The sequence below is a fragment of the Lytechinus variegatus genome, chromosome 11, assembly GCF_018143015.1.
Source record: "Lytechinus variegatus isolate NC3 chromosome 11, Lvar_3.0, whole genome shotgun sequence".
Taxonomy (NCBI): Eukaryota; Metazoa; Echinodermata; class Echinoidea; order Temnopleuroida; family Toxopneustidae; genus Lytechinus; species Lytechinus variegatus.
Genome location: NC_054750.1, coordinates 7677847 through 7700974, shown reverse-complemented (window position 1 = coordinate 7700974; position 23128 = coordinate 7677847). Strand labels below are relative to the sequence as shown.

The 23128-nt window shown below is 37.8% G+C and overlaps 1 protein-coding gene across 4 annotated transcripts in view; it reads left to right on the top strand.

Annotated features, from left to right (window-relative positions):
• Nucleotides 1-18999, top strand: part of LOC121424513 (F-BAR domain only protein 2-like) — a 121198-nt gene extending 102199 nt beyond the window's left edge. For all 4 annotated transcript variants that reach the window (XM_041620227.1, XM_041620226.1, XM_041620228.1 and 1 more), the window contains 7 exons: nucleotides 2470-2633; nucleotides 3959-4170; nucleotides 15442-15594; nucleotides 16216-16348; nucleotides 16918-17120; nucleotides 17563-17783; nucleotides 18717-18999. In XM_041620227.1, coding sequence (XP_041476161.1) covers nucleotides 2470-2633; nucleotides 3959-4170; nucleotides 15442-15594; nucleotides 16216-16348; nucleotides 16918-17120; nucleotides 17563-17783; nucleotides 18717-18739 — 1109 coding nt within the window. In that variant the 3' untranslated portion in view covers nucleotides 18740-18999. The remainder of the gene's footprint in view (nucleotides 1-2469; nucleotides 2634-3958; nucleotides 4171-15441; nucleotides 15595-16215; nucleotides 16349-16917; nucleotides 17121-17562; nucleotides 17784-18716) is intronic.
• The last annotated feature ends 4129 nt before the right edge of the window (nucleotides 19000-23128 follow it).

Sequence of the window (23128 nt, the reverse complement as noted above, 5' to 3'; positions counted from 1 at the left end):
CACTGCACCTACAAACAAAATATTAGGAGTGTTATGATATTGACAGACTCGTTATTGTATTATAAATGGATACAAATATGGATACATACACTTGCACAAGACTAGAGCCTTTACCCTATTGTTATTCATTCACAAATTATACAAAATTGATTAAACAAATGCACAAGCACACATATATTTGTACTTGCATTGATGTAGTATATTACATACTTAATTGATATTGGCATGAACGATAGTTAAGGGGAATGAAAACTTTCGAACAAGCTAACTTCTGTAGAATAAGATCAAAGAAAGTTTGAGAAAAATCAGACAAATAATGAGAAAGTTATGAGCATTGGAATATTGCGATCACTAATGCTATAGAGATCCTCTCATTGGCAATGCTACAAATGTGTCTGATGTCACATGTGAACAACTTTCCCTTTGATGGACTATAAAATACCCTGAAAATGTCAATTTTTGCTCTTATGGTGATACAAACTATTTATCCATAATTTATTATTTGAAAATCTGTATCACATGCCCTCCTATAGAAAGAATATGTGATCTACTTATAGATGTGACAAAGGAGGCATTTTAAATGAAATATATAGAAAAGTAATGGGAAAATTGTTCACATGTGACATCACACATCTTTGTCACATTGCCAATTGGAGGATCTACATTACAATAATGATCTAAACTTTAAATGCTCACAACTGTCCCATTATTCATTCAATTTTTCTCAAACTTCTGTTTATCTGTTTCTTTGATTTTTCTGTTTTTTGCACAAGCTATCTTGTTTTAAGGGTTTCATTTTCCTCTAAGTAGTACTCTTAAACATTGAGTACACATACATGTATGCAAGATACATGATCTAACCTAAAGACACTCCGGATTAATTCAGTCTAGTCTCTAATTAATTTATTGCATCCTTACCGAGTTAACTGCAGGTCAGTTCCTGATGTAAGGCAATAAACTCGGGGAGGGGGAACATGGGGCCACTGAATGTGCCAAGTGATGTTGTTATAAAAAAAAGAAGAGTTAGTGAAAGAAGAATGAAATGAATTCTTAAATGTGTAATCAGTAAACATTACTATTCAGTTTTATTTGAAATTGTCCATGTTTTTAATGTTTGATGATTAATTCAGCTTTAATGAAAGGTTGGTCAAAAGGAGACAGATACATACCCTGCATTTTTAATCAGTAAACATTACTATTCAGTTTTTATTTGAAACCATCCATGTTTTTATGTTTGATAATGAATTCAGCTTTAAAGAAAGGTTGGTCAAAAGGAGACAGATACATACCCTGCATTTTTGTGAGTCATTTTCACTGGCTAGTAATTTGCTTTCAGCCAATCAGATGCATGGATTTTGCATTAGCTTATAAAACACTTCCTGGGCCCTGTTGCTTAAAACCTTTTATTATAGAAAACTTATGTTCTACCTGGGGCCCGTTGCAGAAAGAGTTGCAATCAATTGCAACTCTAAAAATCACACGCAACTTGATTTTCAACCAATCAACAGCGCGCATTTGGGACTTGCGATTGATATTTTGACTTACGTTTAAGCGCAACTCTTTCTGCAACGGGCCCCAGAGCTTCTCCCCGTGTTAAAGTCAGTGGCAGAATCAGGCTTTTCAATGTTTATGGGATGGGAGGGATGTTGTTGCGGTTAGCTGTTTTATTAAACAGGTCCATAACGCATTTCCCCTGGTTTGGGTACATGTATCTTCAATACTCTATATTAAAGTCTTGGGTTGCAATTTCACCTGTTTTGTTATCCTCTGTTTCAACAATTATATGCAATTAAGACTTTGAAATATAATAAAGTACTAATTCCAATCTAGAATGTGCTGATTTTTTTCCATTTTAATGGTTCTTGTTCCTTGTCTCGTTATAATCTCAATCTTCATTTCTTTTCGCTAACTTCTATATTGCACATCACCATGGAGCAAGTGTGTAAATAGCCTTCAAGATATACATTTCTTTCTTTTAGGTTAATGTTCAGGTAAGTACATGTGTAATCGTGTCCTGTGTCCATCAAAGCTCTTCATGCGTTTTTATGATAATAGAGACATGCAGAAATAGTATTTTCTAGGACATTCTAGTCATCTTACCTTTCACTAGACTGTCATGCTGTTGGAGATAAATATATATATATGTATATATATGCATGTAAATGTGATGTATACTATTGAAAATGGGATTTTATGAATATTTCTTTGTTTTCCTTTCCACTTTATTTCTCACCCCTATTTCATTACCCCATTTCTTCTCAACCTTCTTTTCTCAACTCTTCAATTTTATCTATCTACCTCTGTGTATTCATCTCTCTTCCACTCCCTCCCTCTTTCTTTCCCCCTGCTTTCTTTCTCCTCTCTTCTCATCTTCATCTTCCCATCCTCCTCATCTTCCCTCTCTTTTTCTCCTCTTCCCTCACCACCCTCCTACCTCTTTATTTCCCAAACTTCCTCCCATCCCAGTAGATCTGCTCCAGAGTCCCACCACGTTGAGTGACGCGCTACCCCCTGCCCTACCGGCCAAGCAGAGACACAGCGTAGGAAGCACGTTCGCAGCAGCTGCAGCAGCATCCTCCCAGATCCCCAACATCCCTGCCAGACCCCCATCAAGACCTCATAGTGGAATGCAGGTACGTTATTTAAAGTAGGGTGTTGAATAAAGAATGACGATGTCGGTGGTCACAGTAGTGGTGGTGGCAGTGGAAGCTGTCATGAGGATGATGATGATGGTGGTGACGATGATGATGGTGATGATGATGATCATGGTGATGATGATGATCATGATAGTGGTGATTATAATAATGATGATGGCTGTGGTTATAGAAGTGGTGGTGGCAGTGGAAGCTGTCATGAGGATGATGATGATGGTGGTGGTGGTGATGATGATGATTATATTATTTGCGATGATAGAAATAATTGTGATGATGATGATGGTGAACACATTCAACACAGTAGTGCTGGTGGTGTTGGTAGCTGTGATGATGATGACGATGACGACAACAACGACTATGATGGTGATGATGATGATGACAACGACAACAACGGCAACGACTATGGTGATGATGATGATGATGACGAGAACAACGGCAACGACTATGATGATGATGAACGATGATGATGATGATAGATAATGATGGCAGTTACAGTGATGAAAGTGGTGGTGGTGATGATGATGGTAATGATGGCAGTGATAGTGTTATTAGTGATGGTGATGGTGCTATTGGTGGTTGTGATGGTCTTAATAGTGTTGTTGATGGTGGTTATAGTGGTAGTGATGATGATTGTTATTGTGTTGTTAGTGGTGGTTGTTGTGATTATAATTGTAATGTTGTTGGTAGTGATGGTAATCTTGATGATGTTTGGGGTTATGGTAGTGATGAAAAGGATGATGTTGATGATGATTATGATGATGACGATTATGTCTAGTCTGAGGGACCGCTCAGACAGTCAACCCCCGCCCACGGGAAACTAGTGAGCCCGCCAATTTTGGTCTCATTTGCATATTGCCGACCAACGGCGTATTTGCATATACCCCCGGCTTATTTGCATAACTCCTGACCAATCACACAACGGATCAGTGCCCACCTATTGTCCTCGCGCTTGTGCGTACGGTCTTGGAGATTAGTATAAATTGAATACGATATCGGACAATCCTTGTCACTTGATAAAGAGTTGCAGCGGCACTCGAAAGCTCGTGAACTTGTAAGCTAGTGAACACTTTTTGCGAGAGTGATCACAAATTTCCTAGAAAGCCAGTGAACACTTTTTGCGAGAGTGATCACAAATTTTCTTGTTGACCATAGTAGATTGCGAGACAAATGAATACCCTCTAGCGATTATTTCAATCCGCAATAATGAACCTATTTAGTATGTCTATTCTTGTTAATTAAAAAGATAAGCCTGGTGTTTATGAAAGTTTAATGTATTTATTCAAGTTCTCTCTTTCACATTTCAGTCCCCTACCCCAGGCAGTGGTGATAACCCCGCCCTGCCCCGCCAAGACAGCAACTCATCCCTCTCCGGCCTCTCCCCTTTCAATAGCCACGGTGTCGTTGGGGGTTCCAGGGGACCCAGTCCCCTCACACTAGGAATGAATGATACTATACCTATAGCAGCCGCCTTCACCGAATCTGTCAATGCGTACTTCAAAGGCAACGACCAATTCAAGTAAGTCGAAACCTCCAATGAAAAAGCATTCAAGCTACTCTTGTAAGGATCCCAAAGCTGGTAAACTGAGGTGTTTCAAGAAAATATTTGCATTCAATCGCAAATTTCTATTGCAATATTGCAATTGGTAGATACATTTTTAACTGTTGGAAATCAGTGTATATTTCTTACAATCAATTACAAATCTGCAATTAGATACAAGGCATATGACTGATTCGAGAACCCACAATATATTTGGAATTGTTCATAAGTTTCTTCCATCACCACATTAGGTTGGTGTTTTTTTAACTCTTAAAGTGTAGGTTTGCAAAGGTGTAGGTAGTTAAATTAAGGCACGTCATCAAAAATCCCTTATGCGTCGCTACCCGTCGCGACGCAAAAACAGGATGTAAATTCAATGCCCCGTCGCCCCTCGTCGCTTCCCGTCGAAGTCCGTCTGCTTTTTATTCAGCCGAGGCAGTTTATTGATTGGTTTCGGGACGCCCTGCGACGGCCCAATTAACGCCACTAATCCAATACATCGCAACCCGGATGTGATGAGCCTCGATCTCGCTTCAACTGTACTATGCAGGGCTCCACACTAACCCATTTTTTCTACTGGTCCAACCTATTCATGTCGGACCAGTAGATACCCAGTTTTTCAAATTTTTACTGGTCCGAACCTAAAATCTACTGGTCCCAAAAAGTAAAGAAAACATTTAAAAAAAGGCGCAAGTTTATTTTTCTAGCCTTTCGTGACCCCCCCGTAAAACGAAGGAATGAAGGACAAAAAGAAAGCAAGACAGAAACGAAGAGAGTAAGAAAGAAAGAAAGAAGGAAAGTCAGAAAGAAAGAAAGGATGGAAGGAAAGAAGGAAGGAAGGAAGGAAAGAAGTAAGGAAAGAAGGAAGGAAGGAAAGAAGGAAGGACAGTAAGAAAGAAAGGATGGAAGGAAAGTAAGAAAGAAAGGATGGAAGGAAGGAGGGAGGAAAGAAGGAAGGAAAGAAGGAAGGAAAGAAGGAAGGAAGGAAAGTAAGAAAGGATGGAAGGAAAGAAGGAAGGAAAGGAGGAAGGAAGGAAGGAAAGAAGGAAGGAAGGAAAGAAAGAAGGAAGGAAAGAAAGAAGGAAGGAAGGAAAGAAGGAAGGAAAGTCAGAAAGAAAGGATGGAAGGAAGGAAGAAAAGAAGGAAGAAAGGATGGAAGGAAGGAAAGAAGGAAGGAAAGAAGGAAGGAAAGTAAGAAAGAAAGGATGGAAGGAGGGAGGAAGGAAGGGAGGAAAGAAGGGAGGAAAGAAGGAAGGAAAGTAAGAAAGAAAGAAAGGATGGAAGGAAGGAAGGAAGGAAAGAAGGGAGGAAAGGAGGAAGGAAGGAAGGAAAGAAGGAAGGAAGGAAAGAAGGAAGGAAAGAAGGAAGGAAAGAAGGAAGGAAAGAAGGAAGGAAGGAAAGAAGGAAGGAAAGAAGGAAGGAAAGAAGGATGGAAATAAGGAAGGAAGGAAAGAAGGAAGGAAAGAAGGAAGGAAAGAAGGAAGGAAGGAAAGAAAGGATGGAAGGAAGGGAGGAAAGAAGGAAGGAAGGAAAGTAAGAAAGAAAGGATGGAAGGAAAGAAGGAAGGAAAGGAGGAAGGAAGGAAAGAAGGAAGGAAAGAAGGAAGGAAGGAAAGAAATAGAGAAAAAAAAATTAAAAGAAAGATTGAAAAGAAAGAATGAAAGAAAACAGGAAGAAAACAGAGGAAGAAAGCTAAAACTATTATCATAAATAATTTGTTTCTTTTTTGGCTCAATTAAAATAGCTACGAAAGAAAGTCAGAAACCAAGTGTATCAACACACACATAAATGCATATGTGGGGCTATATGTATTCAGACGATACCACCCGAGACCCGATCTGTTTGAACCAAACAGAAGTGAAAATTTACCCTTTTACTGCTTACAGATGACAGAGTTACTCCAATTTTTAGGAAATATGGACATTATAAGAGCCTTTCATGAGTATGAACCGTGAATTTTGACAGTTCTGTGAGAGATTTCTGCCAGAGTTTAGCCAGGCTTCGTTCGTGCGGCCAGTGGAGAATTCACCATGTGGATTGTGTGGCTGACTACATGTACACTGTACGCATGCTGTAACACGTGCGATTCATTCTGTGTGTATTCTGTGTGTGAATTGCAGAATTGAACGGGGGGAAATGGTTTGCTGTGAATTTGACCATTTCTGGAAAAGTTATTGGCCCAACAATGGTTTTTATTACTGGTCATGTCGGACCCTTAAATCTTGCTATTTTTGGAAAAATTACTGGCCCGACAATGATATTTTTTACTGGTCATGTCGGACCAGTAAATCTTCCAATTTCTGAAAATCTACTGGCCCAACAGCGATTTTTACCGGTCTGGGACCGTCGGACCGCCGCTAGTGTCGAGCCCTGTACTATGTTTTCTGATCGGGAAGACGGCTTGTCGTGCGTGCGCAATACTTCCATTCTGATCGCTTCTGCACGAATCTTTTCTTGATTTATGTATTTCCTTCTCAATTTGTTTTTATATCAACAAGTGCTTTTCCCTTTCCGACTTTGTTGGAAAGTTACGATTATTTTGAAAAACGGTGTTCGACAGCTTTAATTCGATCGAACATCGAATTTTGAAGGCGGAGAAAATTGGGTCAATTTTTTTGCTCCGGCGTCGTCGCATCGATGCGGCTATGCACGCATGAGCTGCGTGCATATGCACTAACGGTATGCGCTGGCGGGGTGAGCGTTGCACAAGCAGATGACAGAGCAAAGTTCTTTTGTATTTTCCATGATAACAAAACACAAAAAGGCCGGGGACCAATGTAGAATTCTTCCCGAATTCTTCTCAAAATATCTCCAACAATTATATTTGCAGATGAAAACATATAAGTTTAAAATGAAACAATACTTAAGACATGAATCACGCAGAGTCGATCCGAAAGATTTTACTCACTCTCACGAAACAACAGGCGTGCTTGTCAGCGCCAGCAAACAAGTACAAACAGCGGAGAGCGCTGTAACTTGCCTGAGATTGTGTAGTTGGATCCAAAATGTGCTCCAAATAAATTGATGGGAATGAATATGTAATCTTCTGTGGATGGTCATTTGGATTGCTATTCAATGTTGATATAAAGATTGTGAGGAAAGATTGTGGATATGAGTTATGACGATGTTCGAGAATTAATCCTGATAATGACAATCCATTTTTTTAAACAAGAGCATGCGATCGAAATAAATATGAATGTCTCGGATCGAGCCCTAAATTCATCAGTTATAATTACGATTTAATAAGATTTTATGGTCATACTAAGAATATTGACGATGTCATGCAGCAAAGTATGTTATGTTCATATGGAAGAATTAATACTGGCATGTTTTTTTTTTTATTGACGACGTCAGCAGAGTTTGTTATGTTCATATGGCAGAATTATTTTCATTCCATCTCTGGACGTCTCTTAATTCCGAGCTCCGAGAAAAGAAGCAAAATGCGCATGCGTGTTCGATGACGTATGGCATATTTCCATTCAAGAAATCAGAGCCCAAAGTTGGGCACAAACTAGCTTCAAATCGATGGGGGAAAATATCAAAAGCTGTTTTGTCATGTAAAATATTATTTGGTGATATTACGATTTTGAAAAGAGTTTTTGCATGGAGACAATGTTCGAGAATCAATCATGACGTGATAATCATTTTTTTCAGGTGCACTCAAGTCGATCGTCATATGATGTCCTCCATTGAAAATTGAAACGAAATACAAACGTTTCGCCAGGGTGGCCAGTTTTCTCAAAATGAAATACGGGACAATCGACAAACAAAGATACGCGTAGAAGGCTACACAGTGTTAGACTTGTGAAAAAATATAAAGAATTGGAAGGGAAGGTGAACGAAAGAATGAAGGAGAGAAAGAAAAGAAATGAATTGAGAGGAAAGAAAAGAAATGAATTGAGAGGAAAGAAAAAATGAAGGGGGATTAAATGAAGGAAAAATAAAAGAAAGTTAGTATAAAAAAAAGGTTTCCGTCAAATCATTATTAAATATTACGATTAAATAATGTTAGATGGTCATGATATTAATATTGTTCTTGAGAGCAAGATTTATTTCACGTTGATCGCGTCAATTTCCCGCCATTTTCTGGTTTGATTAAAGAACAGTACTGCGCATGCACGATCGATGGCGATGCCATTAATATTCATGAATTCATCTGCATGAATTATCTCGGCACGAGCAGACGAGTAAGACTCTAAATATGATCGAAATAAACTTCAAAGTAATGATGAATAGCTATAGGCAGGCATAATTACACAATCGGTTTCATTTTGGGGGGAAACAAATCAAGTATTGAGTAGTAGTCAAGTTGGACATTACTGATATTTTGATGATTGATTGTTGTGAACCAAACGAATCGGCCGAAGTATTTTTTTTCGATCCACCGATTTTGCAAACTCAGGCTTACAAATAATACTTCTTCCGAGATAGTAAGCGTGTGTTCTGCCAGGTATATGAAAGTAATTTGACATCACAAGCAACTCGAACGAACTTTAATAACGGTAATGTCAAAGCGATCGGGCATTAATTTGGGATGGTGATTGCATCTACTGCATTTTAGTTAAAAAGTTTCCAGACTTTGTTTAAAAGTTACGTAAATCGTATTTTACACAGGATAGTAGAGAATTCATTCTGCCAGGCAAAGCAACCTGAACGATTTTTAATAATGTCCGAACGATCGGACATTAATTTGGGATGATGATTGAGTCTATTCCATTGTAGTATTGTTCCGACATTGTTGGAAAGCTACGTAAATCATATTTTATACGGGATAGTAGGGAATTCATTTTGCCAGGTAAAGCAACTTGAACGATTTTTAATTAATGTCCGAACGACCGGACATTAATTTGGAATGATTGCGTCTATTCCATTGTAGTATAGTGTAAGTGTTCCGACTTTGTTGGAAAGCTACGTAAATCATATTTTATACAGGATAGTAGAGAATTCATTCTGCCAGGTCTAGCCATTTGAACTATTTTTAATAAATGACTGAACGATCGGGCATTTATTTGGGGGTGATGATTGCGTCTACTCAAATATTGAATAGCTTTCCGACTTTGTTGGAAAGCTATACGTAAATCATATTTTATACATGATAGTATAGAATTAATTCTGCCAGGTCAAGCAATTAGAACCATTTTTAATTAATGACCGAACGATCGGGCATTACTTTGGGATGATCATTGCGTCTACTCCATTAAAGTATAGCTTGCCGACTTTCAAAAGCTACGTAAATGATATTTTATACGTACAGGATAGTATAGCTTCTGCCAGGTACATACCTTGAACATTGGCGGCGGAGCAGAAGATTATCTTTTGTGTTGGGGGGGGGGGCGGCTATTGTTGCGTCCCCCCCAAACACAAAAGATAATCCTCTGCTCCGCCACCTATGACCTTGAACATACATTGTCAGGTAAATACCTTGTAGTAGTAGATAATTCATCCTGCCAGGTATAAGTAGTTTCATATCGCTATAGCAACCTGAACGATTTTCAAGAAATGTCCGACGATCGGGTATCGATTTGGGGGTGATGATTGCGTCTATCCTTTCCGACTTTATTGGAAAGTTACGTAAATCATATCTTATGCGGGATAGTAGAGAATTCATTCTGCCAGGTATACGAAAGTACTTTCATATCGCTATAGCAACTGGAACGATTTTCAATAAATGTCTAATAAATCGGGCATTATTTGGGATGATAATTGAGTCTTCCATTTAGTATAGCTTTCCAACTTTGTTGGAAAGTTAGGTAAAATGTTATGAAATTATATTAAATATACACAGTGGACAGTATGTTGCCATTCATTTTAAGTGTGTTGAGATGTATTTAGGGTGGCGGATGTTCTCAACCGCCGTCGATCGCGCCGAAATTTGGCACGCACAAGCATCACACATTACCCCTACCAGCCATTGACAATATATATATAATTTTGTTGAATCATTATAAAGGAAACATTACTTGCATAATATATATTAACGCCCAATTTCACGTAAGATGTTTATGTCAGTTTTGGAATATAATTTATAGCTTTGGCAAAGAAAAAGGGTATTTTTTTAATTATGCAATTATATGATTTTATAATTTTTTATGTATATTTATTTTATTTCATCTTTGTATTTCAATGTTTTATTAACAATGTAAATTATTACAGACTATTCAGCGGCTAAAATCAACCCTAATTTAATTACGCAGACCAATTAGAATGAGAATTGAACCCATTCTGGTTTTGTACTACATAAGCATGTTCTCAAGTCTTTACCGGGCTGAGAATATATCAATTTAAATAGAGTAAAATTCACAAAGTAAAATGCTGAAAATTTCATCAAAATTGGATAACAAATAACGAAAATAACGAAGTTATTGAATTTTAAAATTTAGAAATATCCTGTGAAAAGAGTTATATGCACATCGTCATTAATATTCATATTCGAGTCTATCAGTGGACGATTTAATTAAGGAGAGGGTGGGTGGTTTGGTAATAAAATACATGTTAGTTCTATAGATTTTGAACATGTTCGTAATAAAGCAATGCCTTTACGGAGCTTTCCGGCTTCTATTCACGAGAGTATCAATCAAGTTGCGGTGGGGGACAGTAGCGGACCGTGACCCGGAGGAGACAAAGCATGGGGGCACTTCATTGTCTGTGAACAATGCTGTGCCCCCCGTGCTTTGTCTCCTCCGGATCACGGTCCGCCACTGGGTGGGGATAACGGACTATCAAAGAATATCTGTCGTCTTTACGTGATGAATGGAATGGCAATACCAAGGGATCGTGCATAATGTTCATTAAAACATGCCTTTGCGGAGCTTACCGGTTTCTATTCACGGGAGTAAGCGAGTTGGGGTGGGGATTACAGATTATCAAAGAATGTCGTCTTCGTGCGTTTAGATGAAAAGATTGACAATACCAGGGAATTGATAAACGCAGGGGATGAACAATAGCTTGAGATTTGCTCTTTGCAGGGTCAAGTGACCCATATTTTTAGGCCCAAAGCATTTTTAATATTCAATGTATACTAATATTTATCCGTTTCTCCGTATTTAATATTAATGCGTGTTTTACTCAATATAACTCCCATTTTATTGTAACGGTAATACTCATACACTGGTAGACGCGCATTTAGCTGATTTCGAGTCGTTGATAAAGGATCCCGCTCTTAAAAAAAAAAAACTATTACTACACAAAATGTCAGCGGGGCAAAATTTGTGTTGACTTTAAATGTGGTTTTAAAGCCTGTGTATAGCTTTGGTAAAGGGTCAATAATGTGATTGATAATCGAATATCATCTAATATGACAGTCTTTCTGAAGCGTAGAGACCGTTAGATATTTTTCCAACTGCACTTCTCTGATAAAATTTCAAATATTCAAATCTTGGATTTATAGCGCCCTCTCTCGGCGATGCTTGTTTTAAATAAAAAAAATGGGCATTCAAGCACTTATCTTATAAATTTAGTGATTAGATATCCAAAAGTTACAGACAAAGAACATATCTTGAAAGTTTCAGCCCATTCCATGATTTGGAATAGGATTTAATTGAAAGACAAAAACACACAGATATTTTAATTTGATCGGGTGACCCGATCAAGTTAAATTTCCATGTAAAATCGCAAAATTTATCCTGTAAAACACATTTTCATTTCATATCCTCCACATCATAACTGTTATAGGGCATATCCATTTATATTAGCTAGCAATGAATTGGAATAGTGATAGGTGCATTTTGGTGGATTTACCAAAACTATACACAAGCTTTAATAGAAACTTTAACATACTTTTCCAAATTGATCTATTTCTGCTCTATACAAGTAAGAAAAGGGAAGTTTAACCATATAACGAATTCCCCAACATAATTGTTTTATAATCGAACCCTATTTCAGCATGCTTAATTCTTCTCCAAGGGCCTCATTCAAAGAGGATAAATTATATGGGGTATAACAATAAAGACAACTTCTCCTTTATATTATGGAAAGTATTCTTATTTAGTATCCACTTTAATTATCGAAGGAGTACAAAATGAAAATAATCTTGAAAGAAAAAAATAACAATGGAGTAGGTTGAACGGGGAAAGGTTCATTTTTAATTCAAATAAATTCAGTCCTTAGACATGAATATGCACCTGAATTATACAATGTTATACATATTTTCATTGTACTGTCACTTAGAAAACAAAGTAAAATGTGTAAGAAAATCGAATTCAGGGTAGATTCCGATAGTTATAACAAACATTATAATTATCTGATATATTTTTATACCATTTTAGATAATACATATACTTTTTATTCAAATTCAGATATATATAGGTAAGCAATGTCGGGGAGTACATATAGCGCCGACAGCGCTAGACATCGGAATATAATCTATGACCACGGAAAGGATGTCGAGGTAAAAAATGTGATGACCAAGATAAAAATAATATAAATGACTACAGAATGAGCTCCGTGGGAGGTTAGCGATGACGGGAAGTAAATAGCGCCGACGGCGGGAAGTACTTCGACATCGGAATTTAATCTATGACCACGGAAAGGATGTCGAGGTAAGAAATATGATGACCAAGATAAAAATAATATAAATGACTACAGAATGAGCTCCGTGGGTGGTTAGCGACGTCGGGGAGTAAATAGCGTCGACGACGGTAAGTACACAGACATCGGAATATAATCTATGACCACGGAAAGGATGTCGAGGTAAGAAATATGATGACCAAGATAAACATAATTTAAATGACTACAGAATGCGCTCCGTGGGTGGTTAGCGACGTCGGGGAGTAAATAGCGTCGACGACGGTAAGTACGCAGACATCGGAATATAATCTATGACCACGGAAAGGATGTCGAGGTAAGAAATATGATGACCAAGATAAACATAATTTAAATGACCACAGAATGCGCTCCGTGGGTGGTTAGTGACGTCGGGGAGTAAATAGCGTCGACGACGGTAAGTACGCAGACATCGGAATATAATCTATGACCACGGAAAGGATGTCGAGGTAAGAAATATGATGACCAAGATAAAAATAATATAAATGACTACAGAATGAGCTCCGTGGGAGGTTAGCGATGACGGGAAGTAACTAGCGCCGACGGCGGGAAGTACTTCGACATCGGAAAGTAATCTATGACCACGGAAAGGATGTCGAGGTAAGAAATGTGATGACCAAGATAAAAATAATATAAATGACTACAGAATGCGCTCCGTGGGTGGTTAGCGATGACGGGAAATAAATAGCGCCGACGGCGGGAAGTACTTCGACATCGGAATTTAATCTATGACCACGGAAAGGATGTCGAGGTAAGAAATATGATGACCAAGATAAAAATAATATAAATGACTACAGAATGAGCTCCGTGGGAGGTTAGCGATGACGGGAAGTAACTAGCGCCGACGGCGGGAAGTACTTCGACATCGGAAAGTAATCTATGACCACGGAAAGGATGTCGAGGTAAGAAATATGATGACCAAGATAAAAATAATATAAATGACTACAGAATGAGCTCCGTGGGAGGTTAGCGATGACGGGAAGTAACTAGCGCCGACGGCGGGAAGTACTTCGACATCGGAAAGTAATCTATGACCACGGAAAGGATGTCGAGGTAAGAAATGTGATGACCAAGATAAAAAATAATATAAATGACTACAGAATGCGCTCCGTGGGTGGTTAGCGATGACGGGAAATAAATAGCGCCGACGGCGGGAAGTACTTCGACATCGGAATTTAATCTATGACCACGGAAAGGATGTCGAGGTAAGAAATATGATGACCAAGATAAAAATAATATAAATGACTACAGAATGAGCTCCGTGGGAGGTTAGCGATGACGGGAAGTAACTAGCGCCGACGGCGGGAAGTACTTCGACATCGGAAAGTAATCTATGACCACGGAAAGGATGTCGAGGTAAGAAATATGATGACCAAGATAAAAATAATATAAATGACTACAGAATGAGCTCCGTGGGAGGTTAGCGATGACGGGAAGTAACTAGCGCCGACGGCGGGAAGTACTTCGACATCGGAAAGTAATCTATGACCTCGGAAAGGATCGAGGTAAGAAATGTGATGACCAAGATAAAAATAATATAAATGACTACAGAATGCGCTCCGTGGGTGGTTAGCGATGACGGGAAATAAATAGCGATGACGGGAAATAAATAGCGCCGACGGCGGGAAGTACTTCGACATCGGAATTTAATCTATGACCACGGAAAGGATGTCGAGGTAAGAAATATGATGATCAAGATAAAAATGATATAAATGACTACAGAATGCGCTCCGTGGGTGGTTAGCGATGACGGGAAATAAATGGTGCGGACGGTAGCAAGTACTTAAACATCGGAATATAATCTATGACCACAGAAAGGATGTCGAGGTAAGAAATATGATGACCAAGATAAAAATAATGTGACTACAGAATACCCTCCGTGGGTGATAAGCGATGTCGGGGAGTAAAGAGCGCCGACGGCGGTAAGTACTCAGACATCGGAATATAATCTATGTCGCATTTATATGATGAAATCGTTATTTCATATAAAAATCGCAATTAATGCAATTAAAAGGCATGCCTGTGCAAAAAATAGATATATGCAATCACGTTCGCTTCACGCAACCCGGATGTTGTTAGCAGTCTTATCGATCCGTCATTGTTATTTGCGACGAAGCGAGACGCTCCAATTAGCGAGTCGGCAAGATAAAAGGATGTAACGGGAAGGGATATCACCCAAAATGAATGGGAAAAGGGGGGTCGTCGGGTTGCGTCGGCTCTCGTCGCTCCCCGTCTGGAATCAGACCCGGATCTTGATATTCCGTCGCGACGAGTAGCGACGCATAAGGGATTTTTGATGACGTGCCTAAATGCTGATAGAGAGACAGTGTGTTTGTCCATTTGACAATGCATTGGTCTTGAAAATCATGACCAAGGTTCAAAACCAAGTGGGGGGTGTTTCACAACCAAGTGGGGGGTGTTTCACAAGACTGTGTGCAAAGTAATAATGACTAATGAACAACTGGAATATGAAGTGCCAAACAGGGAATGTTAAGATTCCAACGTTTAATGAAGATACAAAACTCTTATTTTAGGCGGTGGGAGTTAGAATTTTTCATGTACTTGTATTGTTGTATTCTTCTGTTTTAAGATATACATGCTGTACTCTTCTCCTTATTTTGAAATGTAATATACATAAAGATTGAAGTGAATATTCAAATGTCATATTTATTGTATTCACAATTTTTTTCTGTTTTAATCTGTTTTCAGGTGTATGGTGAAGATCACTGGTGACCTGATGTTATCCTTCCCAGCAGGCATCATTCAAGCGTTGACCTCTAACCCCCAACCCGCCATGCTTGCCTTCAGAGTGAAGAACACTCATAGATTAGATGTTCTCCCAAATAAACAACTCATTTCAGTGTAAGTTTATCTTTAGTAATAGAACGTAGTAGTGTTTACTCTGTTATGCCTTGTGCTACAGTCATATTTCCCTGCTGTTAGTTGAAAATAGCTGTTTCATGTATTTCTATATGAGCCACCTGCGTTTAGCTGAGCACAAAAATTATAAAAACAGCTGTTATCGACACGGTTGTAACAAGCCACTAAATATTGGGTCGGGATGAGTCATTTACGAGTTCATGTCAGGTCAAGTCACTACGGTATGAATAACAATACTAGTAGGGGACTCAAGTCATGACTCGTGACTTGATTACAACCTTGGTTTTCGACTCGCCATATGGCCACTAACTCACTTTTCACTCAATTGCTCTCTCTCCCCCACTTGTCATTAACTTACGCTCTCATTTACCTTTATCACTCTTTCTTATTTCCTCTCTTCCTCACCCACTCGAGTACTCCTTTATGCTCACTCACCTACTCAAACCAATCATTCACTTACTGAACAGTATTTTATTTATTGTGTATTACTATGCTATCAATGTTTTCATTTACAGCCATGGAGATAATAGATATTAATACCTTTCAAAATATATAAGTTGAGATAATCATCATTCTCTTTATTCTTTTTTTTTGTCTCCATAGTGACGCTGCCCAGACGACGAGTGAGAGCACTGCCTATGTCTTTAACATGTCCAACCTTGTAACGTTATTACGCCATCAGGTTGAGAAGAATGCTGCAGCATCGTACTTCAATGTAGATATCCTGAAATATCAAGTAAGTGTGAACCCTTCCTTTTTCCTTTTCTTTTTTCTTTCCCTTTGTATGAAAATGAACCCTCTAAACATGTTTACCAACACCAAGGCAATATGCATGCTGCGTAGTACTCTTGCAAAAGATTGGCTCTAATTACTTATAAAAAGTGCAAACATAAGTTATCTAATCTGGCAATTAAAAATCCAGGGGGGTAACTAATGAAAAAAAGGAAAAGGAATGGACCTGGCATTAAGTAAGGATTGAAGCACAAGTCATGTAGAAGTGTGACAAAAATATTGAGCTATTACGTGAGGAGATGATGATAATGATTATGAAAATAGTGGTGGAGTTGATGATCATGCTAATGATGATCATAAACACTTGTGATGATGGTATTGATGATGAAAGGAATGGTGCATAAGAGTTGTGTGAGATCGGTAATGCTGTATGGAATGAGACATTACGTCTGAGCGGAAATGAGATGGGGATTTTCAGGAGGGCAGAAAGAGCAATGGCGAGAGAGATGGGTGAAGTTGATAGAGATAGTGGATGATGACAGTGATTGATTTCAACCTCTCTTTCATCTCCAGGTAAAAGCAGACTCTGAAGGCAAGTCAACGCCCCTACATCTGTGCAGCTACTGGAAGTGTGATGCCACCACCACAGACCTGAGAGTGGACTATGCCTACAACGCCAGCTCCATGGACAAGGCCAAATCTCTTACCAATGTATCACTCATTGTACCGGTAGATGGAGGCGTCAAAGTCATGCATTCAAAGCCACCGGCTACATGGTAAGATTCGCAAATCCTTTTGAATTTTATTTTCCATGTAATGAAATTGGTAAGTCTACAGAGCTATGTGTTATTGGATTAACCTTTCTGCTCCCTATTTTTTGTTAATAAGATACAAGACACAATATTGAAAAGATGTGTGAGAGAGAAAGAGCAGGAGAAAGGAAAGAGAGAGGAGCAGTGATTGGGGAGTTGTCAAGGATATGAAGAAGGTGATATAGAAGGAAAAAAAGGAGGAGGGGTAGGAAGGAGGAAGGGTAGGAAGAAGGAGGAGGGAGAAGGAGGGAGAGCAAAAATTTTAGAGAAGGGCAAACAAAATTTTTAAAAAGGGAGAGAAGAAAAAAGAGAGTGAAGAAAGTGAGAGCAGTGATTGGAAAGAGAGCGGAAAAAAACAACACAAAATCTCTTGCCTGTCTAATTTTCTTTCATTTCTTTTATATAGGTCATCAGAAAGCAAGAGAGTTCTTTGGAAGATCGGCGAGATCCCGCCCGGCGGTGAATCCGGTACGTTACGAGCGAGGTTTGAGCTGGAAGAGGGGCCCAGTAAACCAGCTACGTTAGCAGTACAGTTCAGCAGTGAGGGCGCCACGCTGTCGGGTGCAGATATTGAACTGCTTAACACCTTCTATAGATTGTCATTAGTCAAGAAAAGATTCTGTACAGGTATGTTGCAATGTCTGTCCCTGAGGATCCACTTGCTTTATTTCATGAAAATGTAGGTCAAAGTCATTACAATAAGTCAATTCATACCTCGTTCCCACTGTCCTGTGATCCTTTACAAAAGCCACAAGTGTCCTTTCGTAACTGATCGCGAACATATTTTAACTATTCAAAAATTTTCAGCGACCAATATGAATGCCACAACTGATCTGATATGATCTGATAAGATCTGACAAGATCACTATGATTACTCCACAGTTAAGTACGCTGTTTGAATCGTGGTGAAAATCGTGACAGTGAGAACTAGGCGTGAGGTACCTTGTCAAAAGTCTGTGCAATGTCTTTCAGCAGGAATATCTCTATACAGTCCTATATGTCCTTTTATAGCAGTTTTCCTGCATTCTCCATTTTTATTTCTGTAATGAAGTTTGAAAATTGGAAGTGCCAAGGCCACTTGTAGATGAGACTTGGCTCTGACCATTACAAGGTACCTTATCGCTTACCCTACTTTCTATTCTCTTGAGATAGCAAATGAGAAAACAAATTGTGATTTAAGAATAGAAATTTATAAATGTCATGTAGAGATTCAAGGTACATGTATATTGCATATGGATGACCTGATAATCTGGCCACTACCTCAGTAGTATCTTGCTGTTCACTTTGTTTTCTTCAAAGTAAAGAATTGGAAGAGTTGAGGCCTGCCAAATCTTTGATAAAAACAACATTGTTTAAAAAATTAGTTCTGTCCAACTCACCTTTTGTTTCTGTTAGGTGTTTTGTCTGTCTGAATTGCTTTATTTGTTTGGGGTTTTTTTTATACGAAAATTGTCAGATCTGCTTTAGGCTCCTCTTATGCAAGTAATTTAAATCAGATATTGTTGTCTATACATATTGAATGTAGTAATGAAATTTATTCAATTTTCTTTACCTTATCAGGAAAATATTTGTCGGAGAGCTAACAGTTGATGGAGGAGATATCATCGTCGTGCTTGGGTACTTTTGTTGAACCATAGCTGAGCTGTACGCTACCTGATATTCTCATCTATCATAGATTTACTCAACCAAATCAGCAAACCGCATCAATTTCCTGTTGCATCTATGATGTCCGACAGTAGCTGCAAGAATCTTCAAGAGTTGAATGCTGATTAGCTTGAAGAAGGAGAGGAAAGGGCTACCCATTTATGATACAATAATACTTCAGTTGTATTTGCTCTACGGTGGCCGTATGGCAAGTAAAAAAACAGCCGTTTTAACATTTTTTTGTATCAGGTACATACAGGTGGTTTGAATAAAACCGCTGTTTTCGACTCGCCGTACAACCGCCGTAAAGCAAATGTTACCAAGGTATTAAGGGTTACTTCTTTAATACAGGCCATTTTCATAACCTCATTATGAATGTGTAGCTGTTGTGTCCATGGAAGATTGTACATCTTCGATCCACACGACTATAGATCTGGGGCCTTGTTACATTATTCTTGGTGATTGATTGCAGGGCTGATTTTACGATTGATCAAACACTATATTGATCAATACAATCGTTCATATAAATCAGTCCCTTAATCAATCGCTAAGCATTATGATGCAGGGCCCTGGCTCAGGCTTGTCACAGATTCAAACACCAGGGGGCCGTTTCATAAAGCTGTTCGTAAATTAAGAGCGACTTTAAGAACGACTGGTGTACCTTTCTTACGCGCTAAACCATTGCCAATGAATATACCATTTACCACAAAAAAGGATCACCAGTCATTCTTAAAGTCGCTCTTACCTTATGAACAGCTTTATGAAACACCCATCTGTACTGTCAACCATCTCTATCTTGGTATCAGCTCTATTTAACTTATGAACTGCAGATTCGACATCTACATGTACGTCAAGGTTGCATAAACAGACAAAGTCCATCATTATTTCGTCCTCCAATTCTGCCATTGATATCATGATTTTAGTTGTATTTCATGGTTGAAGAAATATTGGATGCAACGATTGATTCGAGAGCATGGTATGGAAACAACATGTGTTCTGTGAAAAAACTGAGTTATATCCTATTGGCTATACAGCCTTGATGGAAATTCTGTAATCCCCATTCACTTTGTATGTAGACCATCCACTTCTAGACGGCAACGGGTCAACAAGTCATTTGTTGCTTGATACAGCTTGCAATGCGTAATATTCCATTAATAAACTGACAACTGTTATACAATGTCTAGCTTCTCTGGAAATCAGCTAATGTACGGTTCAATTTGAAGTGAAATACGGTACATGAAAAATATGAACTATATCAGAAATATGTTAGGTACTCTTGATTTTTTTTTTAACTGAATGTGCAAATATGTATCATACAAGAGTGATTAAACATTATGTACAGCATTTATTTGTGAATTGAATGAAGTTATTGAAAAATTGATATTCATTGATTAATCCATCATGTACGCTATTATGTCATTGACCAAAATGTTGCATTTAAGAGTTGTACAAATTAATGCAGATTTCTAGAAATTACAAAACATTTATGCCTTCAGCTGCTTAAAAGCAAAGCTTTGTATCTATATGTGAGACAAATTAAGCTTTTTTTAGTTAGGTTCATATGCCTCTAGAATATCTTTTGTTCATTTATTGATTGACATCACTCTTTCAGAGAATGTGTTTGATATATGCACTGGTAATGTTTACCTGTTTTGTTTGCAGGTATGTTTTTAAAAGATTATTTATATAGATATAAATGTATATGGAGAGAGTAAGTGAGTGAGAGAGAGAAAGGGAAAGCGAGAGAGCACAGGAGCAAAAATCATTTGTAATCTAATGAGGCATTTAAACATAAATTCGAATGTTAATTTAAATTTTACATTTCTTTCTAGATTATTTCTTCAAACAATCTCAGTTCGATAATTTTTACAGCAGTTTGTACTCGTTTATATTTCTTAGACAACTAGTTCTGGCCATTAGGTAATCATAACTTTGAGGGAAAGGAATAAATGATTTCTCTTTGAATAATGTGTTTCATCATTATAGGAGTGGTACACCATATATCTCAGAATTGTCATACCATAGCTTTGTATACATACTGGATGAAAGTATGAATACACCCTACTATGTATATGTATATTACTTGGCTGTTATCAAGGGCATGTTCACTTATCAACTCAAAAAATTCAAAAGTCATTTCTTCACACTCTCTTGAAGCCTTGTAGTTCTTGGAAGGAAAAAAAGACAGAAAATGCTGAAATTTTCTAAAATATAACTGCCAATTATGAGTCCATTTGTATTATGACCGTTTTGAATTCAAATGTAGTTGAATAATTGTCTTGGTTGGGGAATTTATTATTGAGTTTAGGTAGGAGGGTCACAAGTAGATTTTCATTTGGTTGCTATGGTTGGTTATATTAATATTTACATATTTGGGAAATTTCACATAATGGACCGGACACTAGACAGTTTCAAAACAGAATACTTTAAAATGTGCTATATGAGCAGTGAGGAAAAACAGGTTTCACAAAGCAGTTATCGCTGCTACCACTATCAGTCGTAACTTCACCAACAATTAAAAGTTTAGGTGAATTGATTTAGTTTGTGTTTGTAATAACACTTGTCGAGAGTAATTTAGAATGTGTAAAGTCATTTAAATTACACCCCCCAAAAAAGAGAGAGAGGAACTTGTTGACGTATATAGCATTCAGGGGCTGGCCCCTAATGCATGACATGTTTAAACACTTTTTACAAAAAAAATTCATGTGTGGCGTTCTGTTGTTCGTTATTAGCAGAGAGAGAGTAGGGTACATGTGTCTAACAGATGATTTGACATGTAGAACGATGTGTTTTAAACTTGGAAACCTGTTTTGTTGAAGTTTGTCAAACTTGAATGAATGATGCAAATATATCTACAATACACGTGTTATAATTTGGCATGAGTCACAAGGCTTTGTCTTTGTACCCCTGCCTTCTAGTTATTTAAGGCAAGACCAGTGAAATTAAGAAATGAGCAAGAAATTCATTGTCACTAAGAAAACTTACCACTTTAAGAATTGAATGTCTTTATTTATAATTAAACTTTCTCATGATGTTTAATTTCAAACAAACTTTTAAACAACCAAGTTGAATGATGGAATTATATAGCCAAGTTGGATTTCTAAATCATACTACTAGTTACTCTGCTGGACATTTGGGGCCCGTTTCATAAAGAGTTACTACTGTTGTAACTCTACCGTTGTGGTAACTACCATGGCAACTGGGCTCAGCAGCCAATCAAAATCAAGGTTGCCATGGTAGTTGCCATAATGGCAAAGTTACAACAGTTGTATCTCTTAATGAAACAGGCCCCTGGAATGAAAGGGCCATCTAATGATCTTGTGGCAAAAAGCGAAGAAATATTTTAGTTGTAAACCAATATGGTAGCACGAATGTTACGGGCAGATAAATTCAAGAGTGAAAATTGAGAAGTCCTCCATAGTCTAATAAACACCTCCTTCCTCTTAAGTAAAATATTCAGTTGTCATAGATTGTAATACCATTAAACAAGCTGCATGTTTTCTTATGTACTTAATCTCTAGAATGTGGTCCATCATGGTCAAGTTCAGTTTAAGATAAACAATTTCGATACTTGTATAATGGAAAGTGAATGGAATTTATAACCACTATATTCTCAATGTAGCTTACTGACATTAAAAAAATGAATTGATAGTGTTGCCAGGACTATGCATAACTGAACATTGTTTTTTTTTTATAACATGGAAGTACCTAGACAATAATCTGGTTTTATGTTTTCAGGTCCTTTGTATTTGATGTTAAGCAATTTGAATGACCCAGCTGCTAACTGCTGGAATACTCCCCAGGGAGTGGAGATCGTTTAGCAATATATGGGGAGAAAGGCAGAATCCTAAAGATCAGTTGGTAGTTAGCCCATGTGCCAATGACCTTTAATATCCTCTGATATTCCATTGTGCATTTATAAGATCAGGCACTTATTTAATTAACTGAGGAGACTCATGAATCACTTTTAATAGTGAACATGTCTTATCACCTGTATCTCTTTATATAGTATATGCAAAGATTAACTTTATATTTTACTCGGCCAGCTCGTAATCTTTTTCATCATTATATAAAGATCATGCTTGCTCCTGAATCATTTAAAACAGAATTCAGTGCAAGTTGAAGGAGACTCAATCTTATCTTGTAAAAGAAATTCAAGAATTAATGAAAAATTTGCACCTTAACTATTGTAGTTAAATTTCTTGTCAAGCATGTAGAGGTTTATGAGGTTAGCTTTTATTGGATGAAAGATGGGGGAGGTGACATTGGTTTCTGATGGGGGTGGTAAGAGGACTTCATTTTTTTATCAATAGAATTATAGGGGTAAC